This window comes from Callorhinus ursinus, unplaced genomic scaffold (genome assembly GCF_003265705.2).
Source record: "Callorhinus ursinus isolate GAN/ISIS: 27379988/994484 unplaced genomic scaffold, GSC_fseal_2.0 scaffold106, whole genome shotgun sequence".
Classification (NCBI taxonomy): Eukaryota; Metazoa; Chordata; class Mammalia; order Carnivora; family Otariidae; genus Callorhinus; species Callorhinus ursinus.
This window is the reverse complement of record NW_027397168.1, coordinates 748,805-772,473: the sequence shown is the minus strand read 5'-3', so window position 1 is coordinate 772,473 and position 23,669 is coordinate 748,805. Positions and strand designations below refer to the sequence as shown.

The 23,669-nt window shown below is 59.0% G+C and overlaps 2 protein-coding genes and 1 long non-coding RNA gene across 6 annotated transcripts; 1 reads left to right on the top strand and 2 right to left on the bottom strand.

Annotated features, from left to right (window-relative positions):
* Nucleotides 1-436: 436 nt before the first annotated feature.
* On the bottom strand, nucleotides 437-17,534 carry U2AF2 (U2 small nuclear RNA auxiliary factor 2). 2 transcript variants are annotated; one of them, XM_025848667.2, is made up of 12 exons: nucleotides 17,322-17,534; nucleotides 13,804-13,939; nucleotides 13,026-13,070; nucleotides 12,621-12,724; nucleotides 12,143-12,294; nucleotides 10,744-10,860; nucleotides 10,461-10,599; nucleotides 5,561-5,640; nucleotides 5,356-5,478; nucleotides 4,953-5,051; nucleotides 4,489-4,737; nucleotides 437-1,203 (listed from the first exon to the last, which is right to left on the bottom strand). In XM_025848667.2, the coding sequence occupies exons 1-12, from the start codon at nucleotides 17,368-17,370 to the stop codon at nucleotides 1,069-1,071; spliced, it is 1,428 nt and encodes a 475-aa protein (XP_025704452.1). In that variant the 5' UTR covers nucleotides 17,371-17,534; the 3' UTR covers nucleotides 437-1,068. The 2 variants fall into 2 exon arrangements, with proteins under 2 accessions (XP_025704452.1, XP_025704453.1); XM_025848668.2 differs by having other exon boundaries at nucleotides 4,965-5,051; nucleotides 17,322-17,533.
* A 27-nt stretch (nucleotides 17,535-17,561) lies between these two features.
* Nucleotides 17,562-19,020, top strand: LOC112806413 (uncharacterized). The gene is made up of 2 exons (XR_003203871.2): nucleotides 17,562-18,149; nucleotides 18,580-19,020. It is a non-coding gene; the product is annotated as an uncharacterized lncRNA (long non-coding RNA).
* CCDC106 (coiled-coil domain containing 106) lies at nucleotides 18,996-23,644 on the bottom strand. Of its 3 annotated transcripts, none has more exons than XM_073889382.1 (6): nucleotides 23,514-23,644; nucleotides 22,110-22,185; nucleotides 21,855-21,962; nucleotides 21,584-21,760; nucleotides 20,290-20,502; nucleotides 18,996-19,829 (listed from the first exon to the last, which is right to left on the bottom strand). In XM_073889382.1, the coding sequence occupies exons 2-6, from the start codon at nucleotides 22,138-22,140 to the stop codon at nucleotides 19,513-19,515; spliced, it is 846 nt and encodes a 281-aa protein (XP_073745483.1). In that variant the 5' UTR covers nucleotides 22,141-22,185; nucleotides 23,514-23,644; the 3' UTR covers nucleotides 18,996-19,512. The 3 variants fall into 3 exon arrangements, with proteins under 3 accessions (XP_073745483.1, XP_073745482.1, XP_025704456.1); XM_073889381.1 differs by lacking the exon at nucleotides 23,514-23,644 and adding an exon at nucleotides 22,800-22,992; XM_025848671.2 differs by lacking the exon at nucleotides 23,514-23,644 and adding an exon at nucleotides 22,804-22,992.
* Nucleotides 23,645-23,669: the final 25 nt, after the last annotated feature.

Genomic DNA, 23,669 nt, shown 5'->3' with positions numbered 1-23,669 from the left:
GCGTATCGCCGCTTCCGCAGCCCTGCCCGCCCCCCCCGCAGCCTCACTTCCGGCGCGCGGGCGCGACGGCCGGGCGCCGCCGCGAGGTCCCGAGGGGCCAGCACGGGACAGTGCAGGCCCGAGGGGCGGGCCGGCGAGCGCGGCCGAGCGAAGCGGGGGAGACACCGCGTGGCCGCCCGCCCGAGCGGCGCCCGAGGGTCCCCCTCCTCCCGGGGTGCGGGGAACGGCCGCCCGCCCCCTCCCGCGCCGTGCGGGCCCGTCGGGCGCGGCGGCCTCCGCGCAGCCACGCCCCCGCCCGAGCCGAGCCGACGGCCACGCTGGCGGGGTGTGCCCCGAGGGCGGGCCGAGGGCGTCCGGGCCAGAGGTCAACGGCGCTGGGGCCACGGGGGACCGGAGTGGGGCGGGGCTTACACACAGCGGACACAGAGCGGCTCCGTAAAGTAAAATACAACAAAATGTTTAATGAGCAAATTCGTCTTAGCAAATATGAAACTGCCACAGAGAGGAGAGGGACGGGGCCGCGGGGCTGGGGCGCAGGTCAGGGAGACTAAAGAGAGGAGAGCCAACTACGTAAGAAACCGGGGAGGGCACCGGGGAGGGCACGGGGGGGGGGACCGGAGGCCAGGAGGACGGGAGCCGTGGTCCTGGGAAGGGAGAAGGCAGGGCACCGGGGCGGACAACAAAATTCAAAAGAGTTTGGCCATAAAATATAAACACACTATGTTTCTACGGTGGGGAAAGGGAGCGGGAGGGTGTAAGGGAGGAGAGGCGAGGCTGTCCCGGGGAGGGGCTCTGGGGTCCTACCCCGCCCTGCTGTGCACCCCCTCCCCACCCCGACCCCTTCCCTCTGTGTCTGTGGGTGCATGTGTCTGTGTGGGCCTGTGCGCGCACTTCCCCATTGCCCTCCCCACCCCCACCCCACCCCACCCCAACTGCTGCCATTCCAGTTGCTGCCGGCTGTCATTCGGCTGTCACTCCTCTGCCCATCTTCTTCAGAGGGGGAAAAGAGGGGGGGCGGGAGGGGGGTAAGCCCCCAGCCCGCCCTGCCCCCACCCTCCCCCTCCACCTCTACCAGAAGTCCCGGCGGTGGTAGGAGTCGGGGTCACAGTATTTTGTGACAACCACTCTGTTGGCGAACTTGCGACCCGTCAGGCCCTGCATGGCTTTCTGGCAGTCAAACACAGAGGTGAACTCCACGAAGATCTGCAGGAGTAAGAGACAGGTTGTGAAGGCAAGGTGGCCTCAGCCTCCGAGGATAAACTGGCTCAGCCAAGCCACCAATCAGCATCTGCCCAAAACCCAGAAATCTGCAGAAAGGGGAGGGAGGGAGAGGGCCTTGCTGCAGGTCTGGGAGCATTTACCCAAATGTCCTCCAGAACCCCAGGATCAAAGAACAAGAGTGCACAGAGCAGAGCCATGTGGAGGCGTGGGAGAGTGAGTGGAGCCAAGAACCACACGGGACTGCAGCAAGCTCCCCAAGTAAAGAGGAGCACCTGTGTTCAGTGGTCTCCCCTATACCACACACCCTGCTGGGCATTCCCCAAGGGCCAGGTTCTCCCCAGAAGACAGATAAAAGAAATGAGGATTCAAACCCGGATTGACTCAAAACAAAACAACCCTGACCTAGACAAGTTTCTCCTCGTTTGAACCACCAGTTTATGGGGGGGCCGGGGGTGTGATACCAACCTAATTCACAACATGGGAATTCTTTAAGACAGATGCCCTGTTGCTTCAACAAAATGGCTTGCAAAAAAAAATAAAGAGCAGTACGTGCAACTGTTAAGTTCTAAGAAAGTTCTAAATAAATTGCAAGAATCCTCTTTTGTTTTTTGTTTTTTTAAGGATTTTATTTATTTATTCAGGAGAGAGAATGAGAGAGAGAGCATGAGAGGGGGGAGGGTCAGAGGGAGAAGCAGACTCCCCACTGAGCAGGGAGCCTGATGTGGGACTCGATCCCGGGACTCCAGGATCATGACCTGAGCCGAAGGCAGTCGCTTAACCAACTGAGCTACCCAGGCGCCCAAGAATCCTTTTTTGGATACTTAAACCAAGTATAAAAAGACATGTGGGACAGGGAAATCTGAACACAAATTTAAGTTAATCCTAAGGATAATTTTGTTAATGTAATAATGGTACTGTAGTTTTATTACGATTGTTTAGAAGTTATCTGTTAAAAGTTTAGAGCAGTAGTTCTCAACCAGCACAAATGTGTGCCCAAGCCACATTTTGCCATGTCTGGAGATGTTTTTGGCTGTCCAGAGGCGGGGGTGTAATGCTACCGTGCAGGAGGAGCCCCCATCTACTGGGTGGAGGCCAGGAATGGGGTTACACATCCAAAAGTGCACGGCACAGACCTCAAAGCAAGACTTACCTACCAGGCACCAAATATTTGTAGCTCAATTAGAGAAATATACTTGAATATTGCAGGTAAAATATAGAAGATATGCTTTCAATTATTTCAGGAAAAAGTTGGGAAGCTAAATATAAAGAAAGAATGACAAACTATGGGGGCGCCTGGGTGGCTCAGTCGTTAAGCGTCTGCCTTCGGCTCAGGTCATGATCCCAGGGTCCTGGGATTGAGTCCTGCATCGGGCTCCCTGCTCAGTGGGAAGCCTGCTTCTCCCTTTTCCACTCCCCCTGCTTGTGTTCCCTCTCTCGCTGTGTCTCTAACAAATAAAATCTTTAAAAAAAAAAAAAAAAAAAAAAGACAAGCTATGGATAATTTGAAGCTGCGTGACGGGGCACTAGAATACATATATTCCCCAACAGACCTGAAGTGACCTACTGCAGAATGTCACAATACTTGTACTTTCATGTATGTTTGAAAAGAATGACCAAGTTTAAAAACTAAGATGATCCCAGACACCAGGCAGGTCTTCCCATTCATCCTTCCCACAAACACTGACTCGGCCCCAAGGCCCATGACGGCACTGAGTGAGACTGACCTGCCAGGAGCGGGTGCTTCCACCACACCACACCAGTGAGGACTGGGCAGGAGAACAGGGGGTAGGGAGAAAGGAAATGCTGCCCATCCCCACCACCACCACCCCCAGCCCTGTCCCTTGGCCCCCGATACTCATTCCACTGCTCCCTGGGCAAGCTCATCCAGCTGACACCAAAACGGGGACCAGTATGTTCATGACGCCTAAGTTTCTATCAGACCTCATGCCTGGAACACAGCTCTGCTGAGGTGTCTCAGGACCTGAAAGTGCCTGCCAACACTGTTCCCCAACACCGACCCCCCACCCTGAAACCTGCTCCTCTCCCTTGCTTCTCAGCTGCCATTTCTACCCCATCACCAAAGCCAGGAGTCTGAGCAGCTTACTTGACTCCTCTTCCCCCTCCAGCACACCCCAGTCAACCACCAGGATCTGGGTGTTTACAGGTCATGTGTCTCTCAAATCCACGGACTTCGCTTCATCCTCCTGCCGCTACTTTCAGTCAGGTCACCATCTTCCAACCAGCTGACCACAAGCTGTTAGGTTCTCAAAGCTCCAGAGATAGTACCACCATCACTTCTGCCTGCTCCACATTCCCGGCCTGCAGAACACAGCTCTGCAGGGCTGGAGTAATAACTACCTGCTCTATAACCCCCGACCACGCTTACCTCATTAGGAGGAACTCTATGTGCCAGGTAACAGACCACATTCCAGACCTTTCAAAAGGCTTCCTTCTCACTCCACGGAACACCCAACATTCTTCTAGGACCCACAGAGGCCAACAAGATCTGCCGTACTGGGCCCCAGCTCCCAACCTCAGACCTCATCTCCCACTGCTCTCTGCTTAGGCTACACGAGCTTTGTCACTGTCCCCAAACACCAGGGGGATCTACGCTCAATGGGCTCCCTGCTCAGGACCCTACCTACCTGCCTGCTGGAATAACCTGGTGTCACTTAGGTCTACTTAATGCCACCTCTTGACCTTCCTAAGAACAGCATCCAGAGCAATTCTACTCCCTTCCCAGCTGCTACCTGAGATAGCACACATGCTGTCTTTGACAAGGCTGGCCCCAGGACTTGCCCTGCTTAAAGGCCTGAATCACTGAGTGGTTAGATGAACCTAAGTCACCCCCACTTCCCTGTGTCCCAAGGAGGGTTCGAAGTGCTGACGCCTGGCAGTGCCACAAGTGACATGACTCAGTGGGGCTGGAAGATCAGACAAGAACTGGAAATCTGACCATGTGGCCTGAATCGTCTGAGGAAGGGCCCAGAGAGCTGCCGCAGAGTTTGGGGTTGCACAGGTAAGCTTAGTGAGTACCTGGCAGGCAGCAGATACAAGTGGGTTTGCTGCTGTTGTGACTGTTTTTAGCACTTTTCTCCCCACTGCACAGACAAAACCAAACCACTTGCGTAAGGTCACGTGACAGAGCCAAGCTGTGAAGCACAGTTGCAGGGCCACGCACCGGGGGGGGGGGCCCACACCCATCTAGGTCACAGCAGTGGTGTACACGCATGTGTTGGGGGGAGGGGCGCATGCACACACGCACACCTTTCCGCAGCCGGGCACCTCAACGCCGTCCACAGGCCGGGGGATCTCAATGGACTTGACAAGCCCATACTTGCTGCACTCATCCCGCACATCCTCCACAATCTCCTCATACTCCTCATCGTCCAGGAGCTCCTCGGGCAGCACCATGTTCATGAGGCACAGGACCTCAGTCGGGTGGCCACCCATCTGCACCTGGGAGCTCATGAGGCCCGGCACTTGCAGGGTCACGGGGGTCTGGTTGATGGTGCTCTGTGGGGAAAAGGGGGGGGGCGTCACGGCTAGGGCCACACAGCACCCCCAGAGGCCTACCCAGAAAAAAACACACCCTGCCCCTGAAGGCCCAGGTGTCCACTCTCAGCACAGCCCAGGAAAGCCAGGGCCAGAGCTTACAGGGACCTACTCCCAGCCCCACCCAGCCCCACGCCACCCCCAGGTGTCCCTCTAGCCAATGGAAGATGACGTGCCGGGGGGCTCACCAGCGTGGCATTCTTGGCTCCCACACTTGCCCTCTGGACGAGCAGTTTCTTATCCCCCAGCTGCATCCCATTCAGCCCTGCGATGGCCTGTGTATGGAGGATTGGGGGGGGGGGGGGGGGGGGGGGGGGGGGGCGCAGCGAAGAGGTGCGGGTCAGGAGCCAGGAGACTGACACCTCCCCCCAAGCCCCAATACCCCAGAGCCGGGCATTGGTGGGGGAGAGCTTGGAAAGAGCTGGAACCGAGGGAAAGGGGCCAAGTCCCCCACACAGGACCCTGCTGCAGGCTGGCCTCCTCCCACCCCTCCCGAGGTGGGGGGGGGGGACTTCAGTGAGGACACAGCAGGGTGAGAGGCAAGGGTGGATGCAGCAGTGCCAGGGACCCAGGGCTCACCTGATCTGTAACGTTGATGTCCACGTACTCACAGAAGGCGTAGCCCTTGGAGAGCCCTGTGGCACTGTCCTTGACCAGGTTGAAGGCCTTGAGAGGCCCGAACGATGTCAGCAGCTCTTTTACCTGCGGCAAGGCCGCAACTCCGTCAGGGCTGGTTTGGGCAAAGACTGGGAGGGGAGAAGCCAGGAGGAGGCAAGGGGTCTACCTGGTCATCATTCAGGTAATTGGGTAAGCCTCCGATGAACAGCTTGTGGGCAGAGTCCGGGACTACGGTGGACACAACTCCTGGGGAAAAAGGGGAGTAGACAGGCTTTGGTTTCCAGCACAAGGTCTTTACCCAGAGCCCTGGGGTGAGGGCACAGGGACAGGCCCATTACGCCTGCCACGGAAACAATAGGCTGACAATCGGCCATCCACCCACCCACTCTAGCCACGGAGGCCCAGCAACCACTGTCTCCCAAACCCGCCCGAGACTCTGAGACTCACACTGGCAGCTTTCTGAACACACCGTTAACAGTGAACACACCGTTAACAGACAGCAGCGTGGCACAGCAGCAAAGGTCCCCCGCTTAGGGGCCACAAAGACACAAGCTCACACCCAAACCTGCCAACCACAGCAGGTGATGTTGGCTCTCGCCCTACTCGTGAGGTATCAGGATGACACACCTACCCCCTCCCTCCATCAGACCACAACTCCAAGCCCTTTCTTACCACCTGATATTTACATCAGATCTCCCGTTGAGACTCTTGGCCCTTTTCTCTGTGGTCCTATATTTTTTCCAACTACAAAAGCTCAGCAACTCCCCCTCTGTCCTATTGTGTGTGAAATCGGAGAGGCCTGCTGCTCCAGGTCCGTGAGGGCAAAGACGGGCTCAGTTCACTCAGCACCCTGACCGCAGAGGCCAGCAGGGATGTCACAGGGGACTCATGTCCGCTGAGTGAGTTTAATGACCACTAGGGGTCTAACCACTCAACTCTGGATTCAGAGATAAGCGCCTGCCAGGGGGCTCAGCCCGTTGGTCCCACTCACTTCAAAAGTGTGCCATTCAATTCCTGGAGGCTTCCTGTGAGCTGTGAGCTACCCAGAGCCCCAGCTCGCTGCTGGGGCTCAATGTTAAGAGAAACACCACCCACCCAGCCTGACCAGTTCCAGACTTTCCAAGGTCAGAGCCCACTACCAATGGCAGCATGGCCTGGCCCGCCTCTGCAGTCCATACCAAGTGGCCGCTCCCCACCTCCTCCTGACCTAGGGAGGGCAGGTGAGATAGGAAATGGGAGAAAGCATCAGACACGGAGTCACTGGACCCGAAGAAGGGTGCACCCTCCTCTCCTACCACCACCCCAGCTACTTCAACAACCAGAGCTGAGCCCCATCAGGGTGGGGCCATGGGAGTGTGCATGGAGATCCAACATGTCCAAAGAAGGATAAGCAGAGGCCACAAGCCAGGCACTACAGGTAAATTTAAATCTACTGCCTCAGTGCTCTCCAAAGCCCTATCCATAGTAAGACGAGATAAACTAAGGCAGAAAAAGGAAGTTCTACCCTGGATTCACACAGGCAGAAAGAGAGATCTCTAGAATCCCTATCTCACCTGTGACTCCACAGGTGGTTCTCGGCAAGCTAAGGGACCATCACTCTGACCGATGGCAGAGGAGGACAGGGGCAGAGGTTAGTCACCCCGGTAGGGGAGTAGCAGAGCCACATGAACCTCAGCCAGCGGGCCGAGGCTGAGCCGTGCTGTGCCATGCATCCCAGGAAAGTACATAGTGCTGAGGGCACCAGGGTCGGGATCCCTGGGTTCAAGTCTGGGGTGCAGCACCAAGTGAGGCTCCCCTGGGCCTCAGTGTTCTCATCTATGAAACAAGAACAGTCACACCTACAACAGAAGAGAACAACCCGGAGGAAATATGCACCTAAAATGGAGCCTGAGGCCAGGGCCACAGTGACTGCAGACCCTGGGTGCACGATGATTCTGAAGCAGGGGACAACAAACCACACAAGGTCACACAAACAGAAAGGGGTGATACAAATCAGTCCCAGTGCCCAAACGTCACCCCCTGGGCAACCTCCTCTCCCAACACAATGAGCAGGCTCCTCCCTGACCATGCATCTACTGCCTCAGAAGGGCCACCTGGCACACACCTCTCATCCTCAATTCCAAGGCCTCACCTCGTCTCTGAAGGCCATGCTGGACCCCCAACAGCTGAGCAATCTTTTCTTGTACCTGGAACACCACTTCCTCCTACCATGCACTCACCACTGGGCCTGGCCGAGAACTCTGCTGAGGGAGAGGGTGCACGGGGCTGAGGCCCCACTAAGCAGGTGCCTGCTGAGAAGACTGGGACTCAGCCCTGCCCTGAGCAGGGAGCCTGGCATGGCAGTGGGCGGGTGCTCAGGGCTAGCTGAATTCACACACTGAATGGCGATTCTGCTTTCCTGCCTCCAAAACAGCTCTGGCTCTCCTTATTCCTCCCCCGCCCCCCCCTTCCCTCTGGTCTTAAAAGGAGGGCCAGGATCCCACCATCAGTCCTCAATAGCTAGGCCTGACCTCAGTGAGAATGAATTTACGGTTTCACAACTCCAGGTGATGCGTGTTTAGTTTTAGGTCAACGCGCTTCCATCAAGGTCAGGAAGTCGCCTTCCAGGTTCCTGAATTGTTCTTCGTCCAACCAAGAACGTCTGAATTTTATCACATGCTTTTCCCCTTTAACCTCCTTATTTAACAAAACTTTTTTTTTTTTAATGGAAAACGAAGATCGAAACCTAACTTTTACTCTGGAGTTAGAAAAAAACCAACCGGAGAATGCTTAACCTGCAGGCAGAATCCCACTTCCTGCCGCTTCCCGCCACACTCCCAGAACTGAGCACGCCCACCCAGGCACTGGCATTGCAGACCCTCATCCCTCTCTGGGTGGGCAAATCCCAGAGTGAGAAAAGCGGTAAGTGATCTTTCAGCGGCTTCATGACACCAACAGCCACCTCTAGAAAGGGGCCCATGACTCCAGGAAGCCTCCAAAGCAGCTGTCCCTGGATCTATGAGGTCTCCGTTCCCAGGGAGACCACTAATCGTGCCCTTGCCTTGCTCTCCTCCCGAGTGAAATGGGATCCCAGTATCCACAACGGTGGCTGTCAAACTGCTCACTGAAGGGCTGAGTGGCAAACGTTCTTTGTGGCCCACAGGGTCTCCGTCACTCAAATTGGCCACTGCTGCACAAAACAAGACTATAAACAATCAGTGGGCTGGACTCTGTACTAATTAATCTTTATTTAAAAAAGGGGCAGGGGGCGCCTGGCTGGCTCATTTGGTGGAGAATGCGCCTCTTTCTCAAGTACATGAGTTCAAGCCCCACGCTAGACACGGAGCCTACTTAGGAAAAAAAAAAGGCAGTAAACCACATTTGGCCCCCCGGCCCCCTAGCTGTTCCTCGCTGACCTTGTACTACAGGCGGTCATAAAAATTAACATGATGCACAGAGCCCACTTGGGAAAGTGCCTGACATAATAAGCTTCGGCAAGTGGGTAGGCTCCTTACATTACTAATAACGACTTAAAGCACACGAAGTTTACTTAGCAAAGGAGTGCCTGGCTGGCCTCGTCAGTTAGGTGCCCGACTCTTGGTTTTGGCTCAGTTCGTGATCTTGCAGTCATGGGACTAAGCCGGCATCAGACTGCTCCAGGCTTTCTCCACCCCCGGCCCCCTTCTCACGCACTCTAAGTCTTGGGGCGCCTGGGTGGCTCAGTTGTTGAGCAACTACCTTCAGCTCAGATCATGATCTCAGGGTCCTGGGATCGAGCCTCATGTCGGGCTCCCTGCTCGGCGGGAAGCCTGCTCCTGCTTCTCCCTCTCCCTCTCCCACTCCCCCTGCTTCTGTCCCCTCTCTCGCTGTCTCTATCACATAAATAAAATTTTTAACAAGAATAAATAAAACAAAATAAATAAAATCTTTAAAGAGTTTACTTTGCACAAAACAAAGTTCCGTGGCTTCACCTAGGACATGGTCCCACAGATGCGTGCCCACGAAGAAAATCATCAGGCTATGTGCTTAGAGCAGGTCAGTATGTAGGACACCTCAGGCATTGAAAGAATTCAAGAGACCCACCGAACCTACCCAATTATTACGGTGGAAAACACTGGAGACAAGCCAGGGAACCAGCCCCCAGGTCCTGAGGTGCCACTCGCTCTGGGACTCCCAAGTCCCCTGCTTTGCCAAGAGTAGGCTCGGTTTCTAAAAGGTATCCTCAGGGCAAAGCCTCAGCCCGTGGAATCCCACCTTTTACTACTTCCTCCCCCCATGCCCAGAGCACCAGGGCTCACCCACCTTTCCTGGCAGAATTCGAGGGCCTGAGACCCAGGACCCCTGGCTCCACTACAGCACAGGCTCCTCCTCCAAGCCCATTTTGCTCCCTGCACCGCAACAGGGCCTCACAGAGATGTAAATCCTCACCTACACTCACCACAGGACACGGCAACCAGCCTGCAAGTCGACTCAGGCCTGCTGTCTGTTTCCGTAAAGCCCGCAAAGGTTTTTAGAGACTATTGCACAACACAGGGGTAGTATATGAAACAGGAAAGTCAACATCCATAAACAACAAGGCCATACCCATTCACTTAGGTATCACAAAGCTGTGTGCAGGCTGTCACGTCACAACAGAACTGTGACCCAGACGGTATGGTATCATCCACAAAGCCAAAGATATTTACTACCTGACCCTTTGCAGGAAAAGCTCGCCGACCCCAGGGCAGCTATGCTCTCCACTGACCCAGAATGCTACTGAACATAGCTGTGGGGAATGCCCCAAGGCACAAAAGTCAAGAGAAACACCAAGACCAAAAAAATGAGGGAATATCCAGCTGCCATCCCCACATGGGTAGCCTGACTGCTTGTGCTCACACTGACCACCAAGGTCCCAGAACAAGAATGACAGCCAGGCTGCAAGCCCTTCACCTCCCTCAACACATCCCACAGTTGAGGGAGTGCAAACTCAAGCGGGGAGAACGCCCAGTTCCAAAGGTTTGGAGGAATGAACGAGAAGCACTCACACCATTTCCCAAGTATCTCCAGCTAAGCTGGAGACAGAAGGGAGGAACTAGGCCCCCACTCACCAGGCACATAGACAGAGGGATTCTCTGACATGCCAGGCAGTGGCTGGTAGTCATGAGGCCTGCGAATCTTCAGCGACTGGCCCTGGAAGATGATGCCATCAAAGGCCATGGCCTGGGTGGTCTCATCCACTGAGCGGAACTGAAAAAGAAGGAGGTGGTGAGGGTCAGGGAGCCCAGGGGACAACGGCCTGCAGAAGGGCCCTAGGCAAACAAGGGCTGCTGCAGAGGTGCTGCCGCCAAGAGGAATGCACGATTTCCTGACCCCACCATGCACCCGGCTCACCTCCAAGAAGGCAAAGTTCTTGTCTTGGTTAATCTGCACAGCCAAGACGGGGTTGCCAGGGGCCTGGGTCAGTCCCCCAAGGCGCATCTGGGCGTTGAAGAAGTCCATCATGGCCTCCTGCAGAGGGAATAGGAGACAGGGGGGGGCGGGGGAAGGGAGGTGGAGAGAGGAGGGGAGGGTGAGAGAGGGAGACACAGAGGGGTTTGGGGGTAAGGGGAAGGGAGGGCATAGGGACGGGTGGAAGAAGGGAGGAACAGTGGAAGAGGGACGGGGGCACAGAGATCAATAGTAGGAACGAAGGCAGGAGGAAAGAAAAGAAACAGGGAGGAGAGAAGGCAGTAGCAAGAGACAGCCAGAGGCCAGGAGTGTGGGGAGGGCCACGGGGGCCCCAACCAGAGGAGAGACGTCGTCCAAGAAAAATGCATGGAAACAGCAACAACAGGGAAAGAAGGAAGAGCATCAAATAGAAAACAAGGAGATAGAACATGAGAAAAAAAGCATCCAATGGCAACAAGAGAAAAGCGGTAGGACAGCAGCAAAGAAAAAGCAGGCAAGAACAGAGAGCACCAAGTCAGAGAAAAAGAGGAGCAAAGGCACAGGGAGGGTGGAGGGAAGGAGGGTGGGGTGAGGGAGGGTGGGCGGGAGGGGAGGAGAAAAGAGTGATGTGGCGGGATCTGGCCCTGGAGTCCGGGGGCTGCTTTATCAAACGTAGCAAAGTGCAGGTTGAGAAAGTCAGAATGGACCTTACTTGCCTTCGACGACGGTAGCAAACTTTTTGTTGCTACGAGGGATCTCAGCCCCACAATATTTCACTTTAAAGAGAAATGGAAACAACTCTTTGATCTCGGGATTCTCGGGGTGCCACGGGAAGGGGTTGGGGAGAGGGGAGGGGAGAGGAGCGGTGGGGAAGGTTGGGGAGGTCAGGGCCATCAAAAACAAAAGAGCAGCGACCACGGGAGGGACGTGGGGAGAGGATGGGGAACAGGTGGCAGAGAACCAGAGGTGTGTCAAAGACATCTGAGGGGAGCGTGCGTCTGTGTGTATCTGTGTGTGAGTGTGTCAGCGTGCGCGCGCGTGCGAGTCTCCCTCTCTGTCTCTCTCGATACGGATTCGTGGATTTTCGTAGGTTCGTTATGTGTGTGCTTGATCCCTGGGTTGTTGGAGGAGGTTGGGAGAGGGGAGACGGGAGAGGGGAAGAGGAGGGAGGGAGAGGGCCACCCCCAGCCCGGCCCCTGGCTGGCTCAACTCCATCGGTCCGTCTGGGAGGGGGCCGGGGGGCCTTGCAGGAGCAGAGTCTGACCCGTGCAGGTTGGGGAAGGGAAGGGAGGGAAGGGGAGGAATGGGTGGGGGGAACTGGGGGGAGGGTAGGGGCAGGGAAAAGGCAGGGGGCGGGCAGTACCTCAGTGATGCCAAAGGGGATGTTGCCCACGTAGAGGCGCCGGGCCTGTCTGGTCATCTGGCTCCCGACCACGGGCACCGGCGTCGGGGTCACAGCCAGGCCGTCAGGGGTCATGGTGGGGAGAAGGGCGGTGGCTGGAATCTGACCCGCAGCTTCAAGAAGGGCAGCAGGATTAGACCGCAACCGGGCAATCCTCTACACCCCCCACCCAGTTCAGGGATCACCCACTGCACACCCGGAGAGCCACGGGAGGGCAGCTTCCCATGGACCAGCCCGATGGAGGTTCAACCCCACTCCGCCAAGGAGTCTCGCAGAATCTCCTCTGTGGTGATCGAAAAGGCAGAAACCAGGAAGCCCAGGACACAAACCTTATCCTGCCACCCCACACCACCCCCTGCCCCCACCACATCAGAGTCTGCTCCCTCCACCACCCAGCACGCTCAGGTCGGTAGCTAATGAAGCAGCAGCGGAAGCCTACCTTGCATGGCCTTGTACTGCATGGGGGTGATGTGCTCAAAGCCAGGTGGTGGTACGTCCCAGTATTTACGGACCTTCTTCTTCTTCTCGTGGCGGGGGGAACGACTGGGGGGAGGGAAGGGGAGAGCAGGGCAGGACGACCTCAGTCTGACCAAAGGTGGGCCTGCGAGCACCCCAGGCTCCCCTCAGCTCCCCACCAGGAGTGCAGCGCTCTCCAGGAGGGAGAGGATCTGGGTCAGGGCCGCACCCAGGCCTGGGGGAGGGTGCTGTTTTCAAGGCAAGTGGACTCTCTTCCCCAGTGCTTGGGCTAGGGCTGGACGAGGGCAGGGCAGGGTGCACGGGGGCGGGGGGGGGGGGGGCAAAGGAAGTGGACATCAGGGTGGAAGGGGCAGGAAGAGAAGCTCACATCAATCCACCGTGCTCCTCTTTAGCGCCTCTGGTCAAAGGTTTGCTGGGGGGTGGGAGGGAAAGGTATGGGGAAGGGTGACTGGGGACCCTTGTCTTCCCCACACGCCACACCTCCCCAAGGGCACAGAGCCCCAGGGCTGGGGGCAAGCCCCCTCGGCCCTGCCATTCCCCCCAAACCCCCTACCCCAGGAAAGAGGAACTGAGGAAGGCAGAAAAGGCCACACAGACCACTTTCTACTTGGAGAAACTGAGATGGAAGGAGACAGGAAGACTTCAACCTACCCCGCCCTTCCTCACCTAAGGGGACAGAAAACAGAGAGGGCAGTCTACAGAGGAAAGAAGCATTAAAAGACCAGAAAGTAGTCAGGAATACGAGATCCTGCCCCACTTCAAAAACCCCCTCTTCCCAGGAGGCAAAGCACAGGCCCCAAAAGACAATCCCATAGAGAACCACAGACAAAAGAGAAAACAAGAAACCAGTCCTAAGAAACAAGGACTTGGAACGGGCCTCACGAAAGAAAAAACAGAGTCGAGTGCCCTGACTCCAGACTCAACTCCAAGATAAACAACGTACTACCCCCACCAACCCACCAGAAACTAAAAAAAACTCCAGGAACAGGGTAAAAAAAAAAAAAAAAAAAAAAAAAAAAAAACTGAACTCTAGACAAGGAGCAGACCCCCGCGCCCCAGATACACAGAGAGAAGCACACAAGATCTGAGTGCACCGATACCCCGTTCCCACCTGTGCCCAGCCAGGAGTCCCCAAGCCCTGGTACCTTCGTCGTCGCCTGTCCCGGGAGGCGCTCCGCTGGTCCCGGTTGCGCCGGTCCCGACTCCGGCTCCGGCGCTTGCGGTCCCGGCTTCGAGAGCGGCTGTGGCTGCGCTTCCGGTGCCGGTTCTCCTTGTCTCGCTCTGGGCCAGGGCGAGGGGAAGAAGAATGAGCTGAGGGAGGACACGGCCCAGCCCACCCACTGTGGTAGCTATGCCCCGAGCCCCAGGGAGACCACCCCCAAGGGAAAGGGACTCAATGGAGGAGGGGAGAGAACAGGCTTCCTGGGTCCACAGGCGAGTCCAGGGACCCTGGGGGACCAAGGGGACGGGTGCTGGTTACCTGAGGGGACAGGGCCTGGAAATGCCCCCGGGGTGTAAGATACCTGAGGATGCTCAGGAGGAGCTGGGGAGCCAGAGAAGACAGAGGAGGCTGGCTCCTGGTCCCCCTCGAGGGCTGAGGGGCCTGACCCCAGGGTCGTCCCTGAGAGGGGCAGGGCTAGAGGCTGGGGAATCAAGAGACCCAATGATGTTTTCCTGAATGAAGGAAACTGGCGACCCCTCAGGAAAGACCTCCTCAACCAGCTGGTACCCACAGCCCCACCATCAGGCCCCAGGGTCAGGTGCCAGGCGGGATCTGATATCCCCAGGAAGCCAGGACACCCAACAGTCCCTGCCCAACCAGGTGAAGAATGCAAGATGTCCTCCTCTAGGGAGGCGCCCCTTTCTGAATGTGGGCTGAAAGAGGGAGATACCTGGCCCTGCCTCAGGAGACAGAGGAGGAGCGTGCCCTGCCCACTACCCCTCGCAGGTTGGTATCCCAAACCACCCCATCCTGCCCACACTCCCTCAAAGCTAGTGCCTGGGGTCCAGCCCTCAGTTGGGTCCCTCAACCCCCTCAATGGCCTTGGGGGTGGCGACCAGGAACGCAGCACAGCCTTGCCTGTAAAACCAGAAACCTCTGCTCAACAGACCTCTCGCCCTGGGAAGGAGGTGCAGACCAAACCACCAGCACCATGTCACAGCGCATTTCCTTAGTCTTTAGTTCAAAACACCCCCCACTCCTCCACTACCCCATGTCTATGGACAGAAGCAGGAAGAAGCAATTATGACAGGGTGTTAAAGTGAACTTCAGCCTCATGGGTTCTACTTTATCTCACGTCTTCTAGAACTTTAACCATGAACTTTCCGTAAATAAATCTCAATTCCAGAACCACTAAAACTCAGAAAAACACGCACCTCAGAAAGGGAAAAAACAGAGGAGATACAAGAATGCTCCTAAAACCCACCTGTACTCAGTAGCCCCACTTGCCCTCAATCCTTACTGTGCAGAAAAAACACTTCTACCCGCTCCAATAACAGAGAGAGAAACAGACACAAGAGGTCACGTAACTTGCCCACGGCAAAAACAAAAAGATGGTGAAGACTGAAAGTGCACCCTGCAACGTTAGCAAGTACAGCTAGGCACCTCGGCACACTCCTTAACTTGGGACAAGCAGAACACTTAAGGGTCTGTCTAGAACCACTAGTTAACAATGTTATTAACTCCACCAACCAAAAAAAACAGAAAGTAAGTCAGGGACTGGACGCACCGTGAAGTAGTAAGCAAACAGACAAGCATGGCATTGGACAGAGAGCAGCTGTGGCCTGGAGCTTTGGTCCTCTGGCTCCACACTTGTGAGATGAGCAGGCTGTGAGCCAAGAACCTGCCCTGAGGCTAAGGCTCTGAAACAGACAAGCAAGCAGAGAGACCAACACAGAGGAGCAGACCTGCTGGGTGCCTGCCACCAGACGAGGAAACTAATTCTCTGGAGACACACGTGCCCTCGCCATAGGCTGAACCTCAGAGACCAGCCCCCAGAGAAAACACAGGCACGGCAACACGTGGACAGAGCTCCCAGCCTCCCAACACACACAGATTCCCGGACAAATAAAAACAGAAAAGGAACTTCAGTTGCTCAAAATGCTGTGGCCGCATTGTGGGACAGCTCCACCAACCCAGAAGTTCAGGCCAGGGCTGAGGGCCGGGCCTCCCAGTGTCAGAAGAGCCAGACAACTCTTCTGCAAGCGCCTTGAGGAGCTCCGTCAGCCCCACCTGGCAGCCTGGCCCGGTGGAACCTGGCCTCGCACCGGCCAGACGCAGGGAGCGTTCCGCTCTTCTGCTTACTAACGGTGTGCAATCACGCAAACACGGCCAAGCCTCCCCTGAAACAAAGGTCCCACGTATCCCAGGTGTGTGAGGACGTGGGAGAACACCAGCTGAACGAAGACGTGCCTCTCCACTCCGTAGTGGGCACCACACTACGGATAATTAAAAAAAAAAAAAAAAAGATGTATCGACTAGGCACTTAGGGCGTACCAAGGCCCACGCCACGCAAACTCCGTGTGTTTCCCTGTGTGATCTCAGCTCTGCCTCTTACCAGCTGAAACCTAGACACGTATTAAAGTTTTCTGAGCCGGCCTCCTCCTCTGCAAAAGCAAGAAAATCATCCCGGCCTCGCATGGCTCCTACGAGGATCCACTTAGAAAAACCGCAGAGCTCAGCGAAGCGCCCAGCACTCGGCGAACGCCGAGTCTCATCCATCACCACGACCCTCCTCAATCCCACAAACGCGGTGCCACAACAAGAATCCCTCTACCGACGGAAGGCACGGGCGCCGAACCCCTACAAACGCAACGAGGCAGGTGTCTGAACCGAGCAACGCCGGCCGCACGGGCACGCAGGGGGAGGGCCTCCTCCCCGCCGGGGCCGCTCTCCGACCACCGCCCGTCCTCCTGCCGACACGCCGCAGCCCCCACGGCCCTCGGCCCCAGCCGGGGGCGAACGCGCTTCCGGCGGCCCGAGCCTCGGCTTCCTCCTGCCCGCGCAGGGCCGAGGCCGCGTCTACGCGCCCCGACGCCGGGACCGGACGAGCAGCCAGCACTCCACGCTGCGGGCGTCGGGCTGCCACAACTCGCGCGTCCTCTCCCACGAGGGACACCGCGGCGCGCTCGCTGCCCCGGGCCGGGGGCCCCCCCCCCCCGACTGGCGCCCACGTGAAGGGGGCTCGCAACCGCCATTTTGGAACAAAGGGGGCGTGGAGACCCGGGCCGCGGGCCCGGCCGGAAGCGGAAGTGCCGGGACAGCGGGAAAGAAAACCAGCATTGCGGGACCTGATACACAAAAACCCTCCTTTCAGATTATTTAAAAAGCAGTTAAAAAAAAAAAAAAGGGGGGGTGGGGAGTCCGCGAGGGAACACCCAGCCATCCCGCGAGTCCGCGCCGCCTCCGCCGCGGACCACGTGGGGCGCAGAACGGAGCGCGCCGCGCATGCGTCCGGGACCCGCGCCCGCCGCCCCCTCCCCTCCCCTCCCGCGCGCGGCGGCACGCCGGGTGGTCACGTGAGCGAGGCGCGCGCCGCGGAGCGGTGGGGGGGGGCGCCGCGCGGCCCTGAAAGGAGGGGGAAGAGAGGGGGAAAATGGCGGGGGACACGGAGGGAGGCCAAGAGCCGCCCCGCCCGCCGCCCCGCGCCCCCGGCGCCCTCACCTTGCTTATTCTCGTTGAGCTGCCGCTCGAACTCGTCGAAGTCCGACATGCTGAGGCGGCCGCGTAAGGGCCCTGTGCAGCTCTGGCCTCGCCTTGCCGCCCGCCCGCTCCGGCCGCTTCGGCTACTTCCGCCGCTCGCTTCGGCTACTTCCGGCCGCCGCCGGCGCTCCGCCGCCTCCTACCTAATCAAGCCCCGGCCGCCCGCCCCGCCCCGGCTCCGCCCCTCTCCCCGCCCTCCCGCCCGCGAGGCGCCCCTCCCCCCCCGAGCCTAGCTCCAAATAGCGTCCGCTATTTCCCGGCCGTAGAAGGAATCGGGAGCGGCGGCTTCGGCTGCTTCCGAAAACACCCGAAGCGAGAATTTCACCGGCTTCCCAAGCAATCGTAACTTTTCGGAAACTCGCTCCTCAACGTTCGGGTGTTTCCGTAGGTCCGCGCGTTCCTCTACGCCCAGCCCCCCCCAAGGGTTCGGCTTCTTCCGACAATTCAAACCGCCCCAGTCTCTGGCTGCTCCCGCAGATTCTGCCCGCTCTTCGCCGCCGGCCCTAGCCAAGCAATCGGCTACTTCAGACAATCCTAACCGTCCCGGACTTCTGCGCTTTCTGAAGGTTTCCAGCCCTGGCTCTCGGCACCGGCCAGAGGATTAAACCCGATGCCAAGCTTCGGCTCTTTCCGGACAGTGCACTCACTCCTCCCCCGCCCGAGAGCTTCGGCTCCTTCCGCCACCGCTTCGGGAAGGCCTCACTCACGGGGACAGCTTCGGCTCTTTCCGTCGGCGCTTCGGCTCCTTCCGGCTTCGGGAACCGAAGAGGGAGGGAGGCCAGAGACGAGGTTGGTCAGGAGAAGGGATACAGAGAAAGGGCGGGGTCCCGGCTCTCTGCACCTGGCTCTCCGGGTGGGGAGAGCGGAGGGAAAAAAGGGCCGATCTCGCGGAGGGCCTAAGAAGGTTGCGCGAGACAAAAGCAGGCAGCGGGGTGAAGGGTGCGCGCGGCCGCTGCGGAGGTTGCCAGCGCGGCTTTGTGCGCCTGCGCAGAGTGGAAGAGAAAGGGGGGGCGAGATCTGCTTCTGCGCCTGCGTAGAGGTCGGTCTGAGGCGAGGTTTCTCACCGTGCGGGAGGCGAGCGCGTTCCAGAGGCCCCAGCACGCGTGCGCGAGACTTTCCCTTACTCTGGGAAAGGTAGTGAATTGCGGACCGTTAAGCACATCCGCCTTCTCCTGGTTGCTGTAGCAACCGCGTAAGCGCGCTCGCTCCCCTCCCGCAGCGCAGGCACAGCGGGCGACGTAGAGGGCACTTCCGGAAGACCAGTAATCCGGCAGCACCGCCTCCTAGCGGGCGGGCGTGGAAGCCTCCGCCCGGACGTGTCCCTCCCCCCCCCCTTGGCGGTCGCTTCCGCTCGCGGTCATCGAGTCCCGTCTCCTGCCGCCCCGCCTGTAGTCGAGCGAGCCCCGCGGGCGGTGTTAACGCCTCTCTCCCGGAGCTCTGCCCCTCCGAGTTCCCTGGGGCACAACTGCTTCCCCCCCCGCCCCTGCCGCCGGGGGTGCTAATTACACCCTGTCTCCCCACGCTCCGGCTCCCGGCCTGACCGCCCGCGCCGGGGAGCTCCCCGGTGCCCCCGTCACTGTCTCCGCGGCAACGGACACCCCCTCCAAGAAGAGGCCGGGCCTAGTTTATCCCAAATTTTATCGTCTCTCTTTAATTTAAATTCTCTGAATAATTTTTTCTCGTCCGAAGCTCCTGGCAGAGTGGGCCAGCCTGTCCTCGGGGCTGGGGGTAGAGACGGGGTATGTACAGTGCCTGGCCCCGCAGAGAGTCTCGCAGTGTCCCCAGGAGGGAGGGCCGGTGAGGGCAGAACGGTGCAGCTCGCGTGGGAGGGGTGCCAGTATTTGGGAAAGGGCAGAAACCGACCCCTGGGCGGTAGCTCTTGGGAGCCTGGCTATGTGGACGCCCCTCCCCAGGGAATGCGGAGGAAGGGGAGGGTGCTAGGGCCGTGAGAGGCAAGGAGGGGACCAGATCTACATACAGGGGACCCGGGGTGGGAGTGGGGGTCTGCACGAGCCGGAGAGGCACACGCAGAAACACCCCAGGCCCTCTGGAGGGGCACACCACTCATGCACACGCTCGCTCGGTGCCAGGAGGGGCACAGGAGGGGGGGAAGTGGGGGCCGACGGGCGCGTCCTGGGCCAGGTGGGCAGGATCACCGCTTGAAGCGGTAGGTGATGGGAAGCAGCAGCTTGCTCTTCTTGAGGGCCTGCACCTTCTTGAGGGTCTCGTCGTCCAGGGCCAGGAAGCAGCGGCGCGAGTACTCGAGCAGACGCTCCTTAGAGGGGTCGAACTCGCCCACCTCCGCCAGCTTCTCCGGGGCCACGATGAGCAGCTCCGCGATGGGCGTGGTCAGCGCCACCGTGTTGCGATCTACTCGGTGGTGCTCAAAGGCCCGAGACATGCTCTTCAACTTCTGGAAGGTGCCCAGGATCTTCTTGTAGCGGCAGAGGACGCCGTCTGCATCCTTCACTGCAGGGCCAGGGCGGGGCAGAGAGAGAGACACGAAGAACAGAGATGGACACGGGAGGCAGGGATGCGGCAGGGACAGGCAGGGAGCCCCATACAAGAAAAGCCAGGAGAACGACATGGAACCCCAGAGGACAGGTGGGTGAGGAGTCAAGAGGTGGTGGGAGACATGGACACAGAGTGAGACAAGTGGAAAAATCAGAGAAGGCAGGCCCAGGGAGGAGGGGGCAGTTCCCAGCCCAGCTGAGCCTCACCCACTCCCCTTGTTACTGATGAGGAGCCTGAGGCTCAGTGACAGACCCCAGAGGGCAAGGCTGCTGAGGGTGGACTGCAAAACTAAGACCACACATGGAGGCTGGGACAGACAACCAGGCTAGGGGAGAAGGGAGGGCCTCCTCGAAGGTCACAGCAAGACCCCAGCCCAGACCCCTTGAGCCCCCCCCCCTGCGTGTGGCTTGCTCACCCCGCTGCCTCTCCCGTGCCTTGGGCTTCCCAAAGCGCCTCCGGCCAGCACCTCCTTTCTGCTTCTGCCTCTTCCTCTCCATGGTACTGCCTTCTTCAGACGCTCCGCTGACCGAGGAGGCCGCTGACTCAGGGTCTGAGGCCTCGCCCCCAGCCCCACCCCGGCCATCCCCCTCAATCCGCCTGGGCCCAGGCTTCACCCGGCAGTGGTCCTCTGGAGAGACGTAGAGAAAGAGAGACCCGTACACATGAACTTCCAGAACAGGAGGGAGAAGGAGGCGAGAGGCTGGCTGTAAGATTGGGACAGACACCACATCACACAGGTGCCCAGGAAAGGGGGGCCTCCACCAGGGCTGGAGCCCCCAAGGAGACCAACAGAAAATGTAGTATAGATGTTGTAGTCCTCACCAAGAGGGCTGAATACACACTGCACTTGGTTGGATTTGGGGGCAGAGATCACAGGTGGGGCATGGGTTCATGCTCTTCTGACTTCTAAACTTTATGGCAAGAGATCCGGGGGGAAGGGCTGAGAGGAGCAAGACACGAGCAGACACCTAAGAGAGTCTGTGACTATAGGCTCCCCCAGCGGAGGAGAGAGTTTCTGGGGACTCAGCGGGACCTCCAGGAGAGTAGACTCTAAAAATCCGGGAAGCAAGCAAGGCCTTGGTTGGGGTGGGGGACTCAGACCCTGAGAGAAATCCCAGGCTCTGGGTCTAGTGGGCTGGGAAAGTCAGGCGCCCGCCTTCACCTGGACAGAAGGTGGGCCGGGGGGAAGTCCACTGTTGGGATTCTCACTAAGAAAGTCCAGAAGACCCTGGGCCAAACCATCCTAGGTAGGTTCCCATCAGCATGGGAAGACAATGGGAGGTCCCAGCAACCCAGGCCACAGGCAGTTCCAGAGCAGAGGGGTCCCCAGTAACACAGATGTTGAAAAAACACACCCCTTGCCCAAGCTGTCAGGTGAATCACAGGGGATTACAGGGTCCTGGGGAGGAGCCAGCCCGGGGCTGAACATCATGTGGAGGGAAGCAGAGGTTGGACTCTCCAAAACCGGGTGTAAAGATTTGGAAAAGGAAAGCCCTGACTATCCCTGGCAGGGAATGGCCACAGGATTCTGCCCATCAGGAAGGAAGCTGAGCTTGGGGTCCTGGAGACGGCCTCAGGAGTAGGGAGAGATCCGCACTGGGCCACCAAAGGATGAGAGTAGGTGAGAAGCGTCCCGTACCCCGGAGAAGGGCCAGAGCTATGTCAGGGCCCAGGAGTGAGACGAGGGAGTAGCCCCTCAGGCACCTCACCTGCATCTATGCGGGCAGAGGAGATAAACTTGTCTAGCTGACACCGTAAGAAGTCCCTCTCCTCCTCCAGGTCCTCGATGCGCTTCTGCAACCATGAGTTTCTCTCCAGAGCCATGTGCAGCTGGGCCCTGACACCATTCATCAGGGCCACGGTCGGGGATGCGGCCTCCGGAGGCTCTAGGGACACCAGGAAGCTTTGGTCACACCCCAGGCCTCAAGGGCCCTGCACCCCAGCTGACTGGGGTCCCTCCGAGCCTTCCCCCCAGCTCACCCTCGAAGTTCCCCCGAGAGGGGCTCAGACTGTAAAAGATCTGTGGGTCTAGGTGGGGCGTCTCATCGAAGGGGATGGAGATCTCGAAGGCCTCATCGTCTTTCTTCACTGGAGGGGAGAGGCCAGGGGTCACCCCAGGCCAGGCCCCAGGCACCTCAGACCAGCCCCCCACCACAGCAGCCCTGGGGAGGAAATGGCAGGGATGGGCAGGGCAGTGGTGGGACCAAGGGTGGGGCAGGGTCCCAGCTTCCTCACGTGTCCTCCTTCGGCTGTTTCGGTCATTCATGGCGCGGCCTCCAGCGGACCCAGGTAGCTTAGCGCCTCAGGGGCACTGGACAGAAAGGGCAGCCACAGATGGAGGGACCCCCCCCCCCCAGGAGAGGTGGGACCCAACTCTTTAGTACTGGGGGTGGGGGGATGATGCTGAGGGCCGGGACTCCTGGATCTGAGGGAGGACACCTGGGGTTTCAAACTCCTGGGCGCCTAGGAAACGAGGGGGCTGGGGGCCCAGACCCGGAGCTACTGAGAGGAGGAGGAGCGCGTTCCCCGCGGGGGACAGAGCCGAAACATCCTGGCCTGGATGGGGCGGACCCTCATCACGGGTCACCTCGGGGCCAAAAGAAGGGAGAGGTGCGGGGGGGGGGACCGTGCCCCAACTTCCAGGCGTAGGGTGGGGGTCCAGCCCACGCGCAGCCCCTCCCCCGCACTCGTGTGGGCGAGCAGGGCCCCTCCCCCGTGGTGGAGGGGGCGCGTGCGCAGTGCGGGGAGAAGGTCACGCGTGGGGATGCGCCCCCCCCGCCCCCGCCCTTTGTCCCCCGGGTGGGAGGGGGAGCGATGTGGGCCAGGGGTCCCAGCGGGAGACTCACTAGGCCGCGGGTGCAGATGCGGCCACCACCCCCCGCCCACAGGTTCCCGGGGTCGGAAGGGCCAGAGCCCCGCGCTCACCCACCCGCGCGCGGAATCCGGCCAGGGGACCGACAGCGGCGGCGCCCATGCCCGGCGCCGGGGAGTGTCTGCAAAGTATCGCGGGGAGTGGAGGGAAGCGCCCGCCCGCTTCGGGCGGGCTGGGCGGCAGAGGTGGCGAGTCTCGGGCGGGGTGCCGGGCCGGTGGGAGCGGGCAGGGACGCCGGTACTTCCCGGTCCGCCGGTTGGTCCGCTCCTCCGGGACCCTCCGGCCCCAGGTGAGACCCGCCGTTTGCGGCAGAGGCGCGGGCTGCACTTGCGCGACGGCCCCTTACCGCACTACCCCTCCCTCCGCGAAGCCCGGGCAGGGAATGTCGAGAAACTCCCAATTCCTGGAGAGCAGGCGGCTCCGGGGTCCCCGTGGTGGGTGGCGACGCACCGAGTCGGGCCCGGGAGAGAGGAGACAGCCAGGGAAGTTGAAGCACAGGGAGAATCTTTTTCAACGGTACCCCAGGAACTGGCCCCACGGACCCCCGCAACCCGCTCCTTCATCTCCCACAGTATGCGCATCACCAGCACAACCAGACCGCACGCACGGTTCCTAGGACCATGGGAGGGTGGAGGGGTTAGAGTTACCCTCCCTGAAAATAGGGGCCTGGAACACCAGCACCACTCCTGTGGTAGCTAGCTTGGGAGGAGCTTTCAGACCCAATCTTGGCCGCTCCTTCTCCCCCAACCCCGCCTCAGTTTACTCACCTGTAAAGTGGGGAAGTTATGGTCCCTTTTAGGTTCCTTGTGAGGATGTACTGATATGGTGCAGGCAAAACGCTCAGGCCAGCGTCTGGCCATAGTCTAGGCTCAAGATCAGGGCGCTGGCGGTGGTATTTGAGGTCAGACAGTGGGAGGCTCTTT

What these genes read in the sequence shown, in the direction of transcription:
- U2AF2 (XM_025848667.2), bottom strand. Translation starts at nt 17,370, where the DNA reads ATGTCGGACTTCGACGAGTTCGAGCGGCAGCTCAACGAGAATAAGCAA. An exon ending in GAGGAGCACGGTGGATTGAT is followed by an intron (nt 12,725 to 13,025) that starts GTGAGCTTCTCT and finishes CCCTCCCCCCAG; the next exon opens with TCGTTCCCCCCGCCACGAGA. An exon ending in AGAACTTTGCCTTCTTGGAG is followed by an intron (nt 10,600 to 10,743) that starts GTGAGCCGGGTG and finishes CTTCTTTTTCAG; the next exon opens with TTCCGCTCAGTGGATGAGAC.
- CCDC106 (XM_073889382.1), bottom strand. Translation starts at nt 22,140, where the DNA reads ATGAATGACCGAAACAGCCGAAGGAGGACAC. An exon ending in AAACAGCCGAAGGAGGACAC is followed by an intron (nt 21,963 to 22,109) that starts GTGAGGAAGCTG and finishes TCTCCCCTCCAG; the next exon opens with TGAAGAAAGACGATGAGGCC. An exon ending in GGCACGGGAGAGGCAGCGGG is followed by an intron (nt 19,830 to 20,289) that starts GTGAGCAAGCCA and finishes CTGGCCCTGCAG; the next exon opens with TGAAGGATGCAGACGGCGTC.